Consider the following 12,724-nt stretch of genomic DNA (forward strand, 5'->3'; position numbering starts at 1 on the left):
TATCTTAAATTTTCTTTCTTGAGTTTGGGACTATGTGTTATAACTTAGAAGGCAAAGGAGAGCAAGCAGAAGCTTTAACATTAAAAAATGTGCGCGAAGCGCGGGAAAAATTTTTGTTTTTTTAATTCTAATTTCGTCGGAATTGATCAAAACTCCCTAAAATGTGCAATTTTTTAGAGGAAATTGGCCTACCTCAACAAAATATGCGATTTAAAATTTGAGATTTTCTAGCACTTTCCCGGGTTCAAGGTTCAAGGTTTTCCCCTCTTGAAATAGGTCTGGTAAATTTTTCTCATTTTTTATTTTATGTGTGTATACATACATAAACAAATGAGTAGTTGCATGCGTATTCTTCTTTCCATGAATCGATAAATCCCAAAAGAAAGGGTGGTCCGGGGGTTCTCCCCTGGGAAAATTTTGATTCCTAGATGGCGGGAATTGAGCTTTCCCGACATTTGAAGCGTGTTTTTATGAATTTTATATTCTTTATGTTCTTCAAAATTCGAATTTTCTAATAGCAAAAAAAAAAAAAAAAAGAAAAGAAAAGAAATCAGCTCACGGGTCATGAAAAGGTAGGCTTAGAATTCTTTTCTTTTTTCCCTTTTCTTGTTGCCCAAGGGAAGGGTAAGGACCAATGACCCCTCCTCCCCCAGATCCGCCAATATGAATTGCAAGAAAATGTAACTCGGTCGGGTACTGGATAAACATTCTCTTTCCCATCCTTCTCCTCCTTCTTTTTTTGCATTTCCGATCATACAAAAATCTCCAGACACTATATATTTTTCGCCAAAAAGTGGGGCCCCCGGCCCCCCGGTTGCCCCCCCCCCCGGTTCCGCCGGCCATGTGGAGGACCACTTTCGAAAGTTTTTGAGCAATTTACGACCACGTCCACTTTCCTCTCGTTAGGAACATGGGCCCCGCCCTGTTGAGCAAATCCTAAAGCTACTACTGTTTCGCAACTCATTAAGCACATTTTATCTGGAGGTCGTGGGTTCGATTCTACTCGATTTACTTGCAACATTCTTTACCGAAGAATTTTTGAATGTGCAGTGCTGAGTATACTGCAGAAGAGTATGCGAGATCGGACAGCGCCGGGGACAGTCTTCAGGTCATGATAATAGTAAATGTTTAATATTCTACAATGTGACCGTACTCAACGCGACAACAAATTTAAACGTATCGGGCTGCAACGTGTGACGCTTTCTGAATTGGGCTTTGAACATTATGAAACTAAAGACGCATTGAAACTCGGTGCTAGAGGACACAGTAGTTTGAATTGCTTAATTTGTGTATTTTATTAAATAATTAGTTAACAATTGAAAATTAAGTACATAATAATTGTTGAATTTTCCATAATCAGAGTATTTAAATGTTTGTATTGTAAAACAAATTGTTTATTGTTTTCTTCACAATGCCATCACAAATCGTGTATTATATTTATTGAACAATATTAATTATTACTTTAATATAATATAAGTAATAATTTATCATTTAAATTGCATAATCAATATAAAAACGTACATACACTTTATATACATATATAAGAAAGTATAATACATACTCCAAGTATTGAAATGCATGTCATTGTGTTGGGATTCAATATTTCGACATTATGTCATCATCAGGATTTCAATACTTGGAATATGTATTATACTTTCTTATCTGAGATTAATCAGTGGACCTTTCGGTTTTTATACACATATTATGAAAAGAAAAATTTGACATTAATGTTTTCAGTATATTTTGTATTCAATATCTACATTCCAGGATGACAACATCAAATATAGGCAGTTTGGATGATCGAAAGGCGAGCAAAATATAATTTCTTAATTAAAAAGTGTCCTTATGTGGTACTGTGGTGTATGTAACCATGGTAAAATTATATTCTGGTGTCATTTTTTTATTTGCACTGTGATCTTTAAAATGTTTCTTTACACCTTTGCTTCAATTTTTTTCCATATTTGTTCTGGTAGTATGACTCAAGTTCTTCCTTTATATCTATTCGTTCAAGTTTGTTCAGTGCTTTACTAATTGTTTTGAGATGATTTACTTTAGCTTCCTGTCTTTCTCGCCACTGTACCAACATTTCAATATAGGCGTCTACAATTGGTGGTGAAAAGTCTGATTTAAATCCATTTATTTCATGTTTCTCCATACCAAGGTAGATGCCGAAATTTGTCAAATCTTTGCTATCAAGTTTGTCAGAGATAAACACCATGTCAATATCATATAAGCGACCTGCAATAGAACACATACATTTCCATTAATACTGTATAGACAAATCCTTTTAGACATAGGCGTAGATTGGGGGGGGGGAGAATATATCCCCCCAATATTTGACAAGGGGGATGATCACTTGTATCGTCCCCCCAATATTTTGACTATGTATGGGATAAAATGGAGCTTTACACACTTCAAAAGACTGTCATAGAAATAATTTGCAATGTCTTATGCGCTTACACAGATGAAAATTAGCATAATTTATTAATGTTGATAACAAAATTAATTTATCTGGTACCAATCTAAGCTCTTCTTTCCTTAGATGTTAGATGTGCTTGCAAAGCAGGCCACATTTTCACACTGAAGGGTGTGTATGACATCAGTAATTTTATGTCAATTCCAAGAATTTTCAATCATCCCCCCAATGAAAAATACTTTTCTACGCCACTGATTTTAGAAAAGGTGTGCTCTATTATTTAAACAGATATTCATAAAATGAACAGCAAATCTGCTTCATCAAAATATTTTCCCAATTAAAAATCATAAAGATACTAAGCGAGAGATCAGTGGTCTAATAGTGGTTAAGATACCAGGATGTCATGGATTCAATTCCCACTTGAATTACTAAGTTAGGAGAAAATAATGTTGGAATATATTTATTTGCATAAAACAGCATAAAACGTGATGCATCGGGATTGTTTCTCAGGATGTGTGAAAATGGTAATGCACATTTAGAGAATAGCAGTATTTTTGTATTAGATTTTCACTAACCTTGCACAATAGATATTGAGTAACCCACATTTATGGCCATGAACCCAGGCTACACTTAATACACTATAATGTTATCTGGATAGGCAAAATTAATATTTTTGATTTTTGATTTGACGACCTAGTCATTCGCCGGACGACAAGGGGTCTAGGCCTGTCCGAACAGCCACTGGACCACATAACGTGATGCAAGGGATGTAATGATTCTCAGCAAGTGCAAAACGGCAACAGATTTTCACTAACCTTGCCCTTGCGTTGGAATTTGCGGCAGATTTATCTGAGTTGGCGCAACTTCTGACTCGTCACTGTAACCATGCTTTTCACGTACAAGTTGTGCAAGTCCAACAAGCTTCTGTTGTCTCAAAGCGTTCACCATGGTTGGTACTTGTTGGCTCAAAGATTGGTTATTCCTCCAAGTAACCAGCAATTGCATGATGCAGTCTTCGACCTGTCTGTTGTTTTTTGCTATCTTTTTTATATCGGTCCACTTGAGTCCAAGACGCACTCCCAGTCTCCTCCATGATTCGGGATCCAGTTTGTCACAGATGAACAGCAAATCTTGATCATTACAACACTTTCCTTAAACAACGAGTAAAAAACACTTAGTTGATGACATCATTGACAATAATGTGTACTATTTGTTACTTTGGTAACAAAATAGAAACAAGCTGTAGGAAAAAAAATGTGAGGTTAATTTGCTATGTATTTCCAAAATCATTAAAATTCTTACCTGCTTGTTCAGTGACAAGATTCTCTTCGCTAATTTCACACTCTAACAATTCTTCAGCTAGTTGACTAAGATCATGTTGTTTCAGAGCAGTGCACAACACTTTACATTGATGAATATCGCTACTGATGTTGCTCCTCCAGTAATTCATCATATTTTCGGCAGCCTTATGAGTCTGTGTACCATCAGCATTGAACTTGTTCACTTTCGACCACTTAAGTCCCAAACGGACACCAAACCTTCTCCAGCTGAGACTCAACTCGTCAGAAACTGTCACAATAGTGGCGTCATCCACAAAACCTAACATGCAAGATAATTATTATAAAGAAAACATAATTATCCCAACTGTATCTGACATGAGTTTTAGACACTCCATTAAAAAAAAATTAAAACTTTTACCAAAAAACAAAAAGAAAAAAAGATGCCAATGCAATTGATCCCTTGTCTTCCCAAATTACAGTAGTTTTTTACACTTTCTGCTTATGCATAATGTTGTTTAAGAAACCGAATAAATAATGAAATAAGTGACTGGAGATTCAGAAAAAATAATAGCATGAGATTAACTTTTAAACCATTATCAAGCAGTACAGATGACTTAAAACCGGTTAGTTGCAACAAAACGTTTGTTTTCAATAAAACCAGCACCATTTTAATCACATATAAAGTCTGTGATCCATTATTGAAAAAAATCCATAAACATACCTGTTGGTATATGTACTACTTGCTGAGACTGTGGACGATCTAGAGAGTAATGAAATAATACATCAAGGTAAAACAACACATTGCCTTTGATAACAAAATTTTTTCCAAATTTTTCAACTTTGCTAAATTATGTTCATTTCACGTTGGTAATTTTTCTATTTCTACTATTTTCTCTCATAACAGAGCTTACAGCTGTGTTATATTGTAACATTTACAGCCAACATATTTGTGAGGTCTCGCCACAAAATGAGTCTTATGGTTAGAAATTAAAAAATTGAGTTTATATTATATTTGGGTAGATCACATTATAAGCTTTCATTTGGTCTTTGAATGGCTTCCCTACTATAAGTAAATCCACAGATGCAAGCATTTAAAATTAAGGTGTATAAGAACCACGTTTTGGTGAATATCTCAATATGTGTTCACCAACGATGTGACTCATTTTGTGGTGAGACCGCACTTTTTTACTGCATAAGTTCATTCGGTTGTTTAATTTTTGTCAAAATAGATTTACCAAAGCAGACCTGAATGACATAACATAACTGTACGTTACCTTGCACTCGTGGCATGTCATCTCCAAATAGTCGACGATAACGCGGCAATATATTGCTTCCACATGGCAGCACATCCTGGTCAAACGTGCGTACGATTTGCATGTGGGCGTTACCCGAGTCTGAACTGCATTCGCAAGCAATGTACCTCGTCAATTCAATGCCTCGTACACCACTCAGACAAAATAGCTTTAGTTCCTTTTCGAGGAAACTCAGTACCTGGAGGAGATGAAAAATATAGGTTAAATCTATGTTAAATAATTAATGTACATTAAGGAATTGCATAAATTTAAAACATTAGAACATTCGATTAATTCTCAAAAGTCTCTCAAATCAATGGAAGTTGTAGTACCTTCTTGCACACTGTCGGTGAGGGCTCATCTTGCTGACTGGGTTCCAAGATTGCGATTGTTGTCTAGAAAACATAACATTAAGCTCCGTCATTTGAAGACAAATATGATTTTGATACTCATTTATTCTTGGCAGTTCTAGTAGTTTTTTTCTGTGTGTATGTTCTTTATATTTCATATTGCTTTTATATACAGCACTTATATTTAGGCCTATATATTTTTTTAACGATTTATGATTGCAGTGACGACGATGTTTATGTTTGTGGCTTACATGATGTTTTTAGTGGCTTTGGCTTTTTATTAATTATATTCCGGCATATGTATGAAATCTGTAGTCTTATGTGTATTGTGTTTGCATAAACATATTTGAAAATTTATAATACTATATTTTTACCATTTAGGCTATGTATAATCTTTTCTATTCATAAAGAAAGTAATGAAAATATTAAAAAAAATTTAAAAAGTATCATAATAGTCCTACTTACTTTAAACATACGACGATTCCTCATTGTTGCTACACTCATAACCACTTTGTGAAATTGATCGATACTCAACTCCACATGCTCATAAGACAGTTTTGGCTCAACATCTTGTACTTGGAATTCCTCAATGAACTTAGTTACTCCTCGCTGGAAAAGATCGTCAGGTAGATACCGTCCAAAGTCATGAAAGATTGAAACTGCATGCATCCCATCATCCTTAACGGGTCTATCAATACGTTCAGGCTTTAAACGTGAAAGAACGTAGAAAATACGGCCACGAAAACCACTCTAGAAAACAAAAAGAAAAATTAAAAAAAAAAAAAACATTTAAATAAGTTCATGGCTCATGATACCACAATTGTAATTTGTTTATACTGTATCGTCTGAGATTGGTGCTATGAAACAGACCACTATATAAAAAAGAAAACAGGTCTCTCTCTCTAATTAAAAACCACTTTTGGACCGGAGTTTCCAGCTCTGGTCTTTCATTAAATTAATAAAGATAAGACATAAATCGTCAAATTTTGTTACGAGATCACAGAAAAATGATCTGTAATTGGAGGTAGACCTGTATAGTTAAAATTACCTTTGTAATGTTTTTCTCACACACCAGTCCAAACTTCTGCATGAGAGATACAAAGAACTCAAACGTCTCATTTGAAAACTTGAACTTCTTCCACAAATGTCTTAACAGATGCTCCTCAAGGACACCTGCGTCCAATTTCCTCCAGGCCTCTATGTGTTTTTGTTCCTGTAATTAATAATTTTAACTTAGGCCTACAGGGTTATGTTTTCATTATAAATGTTATTATTATTATTATTTATTTAGGAGTACAACTCATGCATCAAGGATTGTCAATAGTTAATATATTACGGTACATGTACATTACTCTAGGTGACAATACCTGACACAAGACAAACATACATACAACGATGCTTTACACAACTAAGTCTCAATATGAGGTTTAGGGGGAAAAAAACCTGCAGCACTCTACATACCTTTGCTTCTATAATTACATCATTCAACTTAGGCCTATATATGCAACATTTTCATTACACAAAGACACTAGAAACTAGATAATCCCGCTATTTTCTTAGACTTAAATTCTTGCCTTTTTCGTTCACTGTCACGCCCCCCCCCCCCCCCCCCCACTTTCCCCCCACCCCCTCCCCACATGGTCAAATTCATGAATGTTTCCGATCCTAACTAAAGGCAGTGCCAGCAGGATGAACCTCCCTTACATGAAAATAATATGGTTCCAATTTGTTTCCATTTGCTATGCTTGCCGACCTCCTAGAAGTTTGGTAGACCCCAGGGGGAAAACCATGGTTCTAAGATATTATATGATGTGAAGTTAGCTCACCATAAGCTTAGGGTCAATAACAGTGATTATTGTTTTAAACATGTCAACTAATTTTATCAGATCTAAAACAATAATATCCCTTAAGGCATCGTCATCAGGAAAGTAGAGAATTTCGCCAAGGTCGTGTAGATACTCAAGCAGTACCCTTTGAGCATCTTGTTTGAATTCCTCCTGTTTGACCGCACACCGCTCAACTAAAGCGATCACCTGATAAAGAAAAAAAAAAACAAGTTTAATGGTTTTAAATTAGTGTACAAATTGATACCAAAACATTCACTGACAAAGGCGGTTTATTCGCAAATCAGTGACAAATTTATTAAATTACGTTTTTACTTGAAAATAATGCCTGACAGTTATTAAGTTCAATTTTGGGCTGTTACTGTCTGTTCCTTTGTGCTTGTTTATTGCTGTTTCTGTTCTTATAAAGTTTAATGTTTTAATGAAATGAAAATAATAATCACAAGTTAATAATAATTAGACTTACATAGCGCTTATAAGACCTCTAAATTAGCGCTTCACATTTTTAACCCCCTCCCTCAACCCACCCTGTCATTGCATCAAGCACATATGGTACACATGATTGGGGAGAATTCCATAATGTTGCAGGTGTAATCTGCGAATTTTGTGTTTGAGCCTACCAGGTACCCACTTATTTATACTCCTGGGTGGACAGAGACAAACATCGGTGAAGCCTAGACGGAAGAGTAATTCACAGCGAGGGATTGAACCGCCAACTTCAAGGTTGGGAAGCAGAACCGAAATGTTGCGCCATCCTGCTCTTTCTTTAAATTATTAAATGTCTAACCTTTTTGGTTGGTAGGTAGATATGCTTCTCTTTCAACTTCTGAATTTCCTGTTGAACAAGCAACCATTTCAAAGGTAGTTTTCTAACCATCTTCTTTGCGAATTTTAATATTTGGTCCATGATTTTAGAAGCATTGCTCCTGGCGAATGGTAAGCTGTTCTCAATAGCAAAGAAACTTGACACCATGCTTTCATAAGGTTTCCCTTCCAATGCTTTTCTAATTTTATTGAATATTTCTTCAACCTGAAGTTAAACAAAAATATTAATCATCAGACATAATATGAAAAAAATTCAACAACATCAACAACAAAAGGGCAGCAATGAAAGCAATGTAAAAACAAACAATAAAATAACAATAGCCATGTGTGTTTAAGTGATCACCTTAGTTAAGTATCAACCATTGCTAAAAATGCCATCCAATTAAAATAATGTTTGATTTTTAGATTTAGATTTTTGTAGTGTATGAAATACCCGAAACAAATAAGTAATAATTCCAATGTTGTCCAGTGATTCAAAGATTTTGTATATAAATTAATCAATAATTGATCGAATAATCAGTCAATCGGTTCATCGCTTAACAAATTGATTGATTAATTTTGACCGTGATGATGATGATGAACAGATGATGATAATGATGACAGCGACAGCGATGATTTTGATGATGATGAGGTTGATTAGGATGATGTACCGGTGACAATCCTGAATCTGGGCCTAAAACACATCCTTTAACAATCTTATAAGTAAGCAAGATTTCCCCTTGACTCCGAGGATATCGTATGCCACACCCCATCGAGAAAGAGCAGAGCAAATAATTAGAAGTACCAGTAGTCTATTCGCGTGCACTTTATGTGTGCGACAATACTTTCCGCTTACTTGGCCCCTGGTTCAATTCCTTTCATATACTTTCTGTGTTTAAAATGGATTGGAGGGCCAGCTATGATGCAGTGGCGGCGCTTCGAGGGGGGAGAGGGCCTAGGCTGAGGGGAGGAAAACCACAATTCATCTGGGAGAAAAAAAGATTATATATTTTCCACATATTAAATCGATTAAATAAACCTTTGAAACCCCTAAATTGTCATATTTTTGGGGGTATCCTTCTCTGAACCAGTTCACAAAGATGTTGAGCGATGCCAGACCACACCCACTTTGTTCTCGTCGGGAACATCGACCACCCGTCGGGCAAATCCTGTTATTATTATAGCACACAATGGAAGCATTATGCAGTTGGCCATGTGTTATAAGGTGCACATTAAAGAATGCAGCACACTCTAAAAAAATATTAGAAAAAATTACTGTTTGTATGTTTTACTTTGTAAAAATCCTACAGCTTTGTTCAGCTATTTTTCTTGCTGTCCGCCGTCCTTTTATTGTCGGGTGGGCAAGTCAGTTAAATGTAAAAACAACCTTATTCATCCAAAATGGAAACAGATCTCTATGGTCACAAAATAATGGCTGTTTTGGTTTTGCGCCAGTCATGGTTGCCAGTGACCACAGAAGAGTTAGCTGGTTCAAATATTAGTAAAGAAAACTAAAAAATTAAAATGTTGTCACTTTACGTCTTGGCCTTTATCATCCATATAAAATTCATTTGTTTTGTATTTGTGTGACAATATCAATTTGTTATTGTAGTCACATTTTCAATAAATCGTTATAAAAAAATGCTACATAATATATAGAAAAGATTTCTTTTTTCAAAGAATGGATGTTGTGCTGGCTCTATCGGTGAACAGCTTTAAAGCAGAACCAGATTGATGTGGGGTTATAAAGGCCGTTGAGGCCAAATCCTTTCCTACTACAAGTAGTGTCAAGTATATACTCAACAGTGTACACATTTATATGCGGTATAACTTAATACCTTCTATTTTGTTTGTAGTTTATATATGATATGTTACAGTACTTTATACTGTTTTATTGTTGACTTGGTGCATGACGTAGTTGTTTACCTTTCTTTTCTGTTCCTCTTCATTCCCCTTGAGGCTGTTTAGGTGAGTACCAATCACTAGTACTGGTGGTGAAGGTTGTCCATCTTCCAATTTTGAATCCCTACTGTTTGTATATACTGAACGAATCCAGTACAGAATGAACTCAAGGTTTGTCATTCGATGTTCGTATATATCACCCTGAAATGAAACAAAAATATATACAGTAAAAAAATTTTAAGAAACTATCGTATGTATTAATGTACTGTGAGTCATCTGTAAAAGATCACTTAATCCTGATTTTAAAGTTGATAAAATTCATGCAAAACCTGCTAATGAATAAAATGTTGATAAGAAATAATGCTTACAGTGGTTGGATCCCTAACTTTGGCGGGGGCATCAAGATCATCTTCTAGGTTAAATACCACACAAACAACGGCAAAAGATACCATAAAAATCTACAAGAAAATCATTCACAATCAATAATTTTTAATACTGAAAACTAAAAAAAAATACCTAGAATAATTTTTTTTTCAATTCAATTTATTATTCAATATAATGACTTTACTCGTTGTATAACATGATATATCGGCTGGCCTCCGAAGTCCCAGATGCTCATAATGAAATCGTTGCCAGATTTTTGCAATTCTTGCGTCGCATCTCCTTTTGTGAACTTGAGTTCTTTTATACGCTCCTGGACTTTAGTAGCGATGGTTTCAGGGACCTCTTCTATCGACTGTGCCTGTGTCTGCTCTTTGGTATCTGATTCCATTTTCAGGTTTCTGGCATCAACATTTGATGATGATTGTCCTTATAGAAGATTCAGAATAAAAACTTAAAAATGCATAATTCAAAAACCAAGAAATAGTAGGATAATGGAGGTTTTCCACTGACCCTACAAGGTTAGGTAGTGCTTGGTATAGTGAAGTGTCAGTGAGTTAGTGAGAGTTTTTTTTTTATCTCTTGTTTCAAGTTCTATTAGCTGTTCCATGTGGTTTTCATTTGGCAATGTACCATGAACTTGTTCCATGAGCAACCATAGGTATTATGTTGTTAATAGAGGTGCGTCGGCACCAAGGCTATGACATGTGATGGCCCTCTGTGTGAAATACCAATTAAAAATAATGTATTCATTAAATCAATTTCTTATGAAATGCAAACACGATCGTCTTACCCTGATTATATTTCCTCTTTTTTTTAGCTGGTGGTGACTCGCTCTTCAAATATTTGTAAGACAAAAAGAAATAATAAATCAACCATTATATACTTTAGCAGGATTATATCCATTATTTGTTATTGTTAGTAACAATAAATATTTCAATATTAAAAAACTTAAATGCTCGTGAAAATCACTAAAATGATAGTGTGTAAATCTTACTTGTCTTGTTACTTCTACATTCTTCTCAGTTTCTTTTTTTAATATTCTTTTCGCCATGGAATCTGCAATTTTTGCTTCATACATGTCATTGGCACCAGCTGTCCAGAGATAGAGTATAATTAATTTATTCAAATAAGATTTTAATATATGATTAAGTTCATTTTGTTAGTTCAATAATTGATTTTAGACAGATCTCTTGGTGAATAGTGATTTGCATATTTATTAACAAATTTACAATAATCCCAACCTTGATAAGAATTGACTTATAGGATAGGTACAAGGAAGTTTCACATATAGTGAAAGCAGTTAGGCACACTGCAATAATTTGGAATCTGTACTTCGAGGTTGGGTTTCCATACTTCACTGTGCATTTCGCTTGTGTCTTTGAGGAAGGCACTTTATTTACATTGCTTCAATCTACCCAGCTGTATCAACAATGGGTACCAGCAAATTGCTGGGAATAACCTGCAGTGGACCAGCGTCACACCCAGCGGAACATCCTGCTCTCATCCGTTTTAGGCTGCTTGAAAATTGGGATAAGCTACAGCACATAATATGAGTCCCATTGCTTCGTATTGATTTATATAACTTTACAAAAATGTTTACGCTTTACTTACAATGATCAGGTGATGTTTCCTTCCAATTCAATTCATCGTGCGATTCATGGGTACACACCGTTGTGTTGGCTATTGCGTCAGTAATACCCTCATGTGGATCAAAACTAAAGCAAAATGAAATTATTAATCTAAAGATATTGCTATTACAGAAAGCATTATAAAATAAATAATGTACAGAACGTAGATATATAAATAAATGTGCAGAAACGTACTTAAAATAATGGATTGATATTATTGAAGCTTTCATACTGTACATTTATTAAAGTTGTCGATTCTTGAAAAAAATACAAAAATTATTTGAATTACAGGTTTCTTAAAAAAACATTTGAAGACTTCACCTATTTCTACTGGTTAAGTAGGTAAAGCAAACATTGGAAATATTTAGCTTACGTATTCCTTAAAAATGACTTGATAGTAGAAGTCTTGCCGACTCTCTCGAGGCCCATAAAAACTGTCCTTCCTTGATTAACCTCTGCTTCTCCCTCAGCTAGAGCATCATTAAAAGCTTCCATTGCTTCGTGCCCACGCGCCAAGATTTCCATTGGAACATTCCCCGCTTTAAGTATAAATATTTCTGATTTACACATTGAATTACCTCATGAAATTTGTTATATATGAAAAGAAATTGATAATATTATTGAGGCCTGCAATGTCGTTTTACTAGAGAGGTCTTTAACCTATTCGTTCTGTAGGCATACACATTTTTCATTGCTTTAATTGTGATAGTTGCATTTCTTTCCCCATAACAATATTCTTATCAATGGTGCAACGATTACGTTGATCATACCCATTTGTGATTACGGATAGCAGTTTAACCCAGATAAAAGCAACTTGCAAAACA

General features: G+C 35.0%; 1 protein-coding gene across 1 annotated transcript; it reads right to left on the bottom strand.

Moving 5' to 3' along the window:
• Positions 1–3,775: 3,775 nt before the first annotated feature.
• Positions 3,776–12,717, bottom strand: LOC117110567. Its single transcript, XM_033253325.1, has 16 exons — positions 12,274–12,717; positions 11,884–11,987; positions 11,267–11,364; positions 11,063–11,105; positions 10,457–10,698; positions 10,257–10,346; positions 9,913–10,089; positions 7,970–8,212; positions 7,165–7,371; positions 6,387–6,551; positions 5,804–6,088; positions 5,321–5,383; positions 4,971–5,187; positions 4,418–4,456; positions 3,824–4,015; positions 3,776–3,783 (listed from the first exon to the last, which is right to left on the bottom strand). The coding sequence occupies exons 1-16, from the start codon at positions 12,468–12,470 to the stop codon at positions 3,776–3,778; spliced, it is 2,370 nt and encodes a 789-aa protein (XP_033109216.1). The 5' UTR covers positions 12,471–12,717.
• Positions 12,718–12,724: the final 7 nt, after the last annotated feature.

The sequence above is a fragment of the Anneissia japonica genome, unplaced genomic scaffold (assembly GCF_011630105.1).
Source record: "Anneissia japonica isolate Jap-2015-1 unplaced genomic scaffold, ASM1163010v1 scaffold21263_len101623_cov113, whole genome shotgun sequence".
In the NCBI taxonomy this organism is placed as follows: domain Eukaryota; kingdom Metazoa; phylum Echinodermata; class Crinoidea; order Comatulida; family Comatulidae; genus Anneissia; species Anneissia japonica.

What these genes read in the sequence shown, in the direction of transcription:
- LOC117110567 (XM_033253325.1), bottom strand. Translation starts at nt 12,470, where the DNA reads ATGTGTAAATCAGAAATATTTATACTTAAAGCGGGGAATGTTCCAATG. An exon ending in ATGTAGAAGTAACAAGACAA is followed by an intron (nt 11,106 to 11,266) that starts GTAAGATTTACA and finishes AAATATTTGAAG; the next exon opens with AGCGAGTCACCACCAGCTAA. An exon ending in TATATCATGTTATACAACGA is followed by an intron (nt 10,347 to 10,456) that starts GTAAAGTCATTA and finishes ATTTTCTTGTAG; the next exon opens with ATTTTTATGGTATCTTTTGC.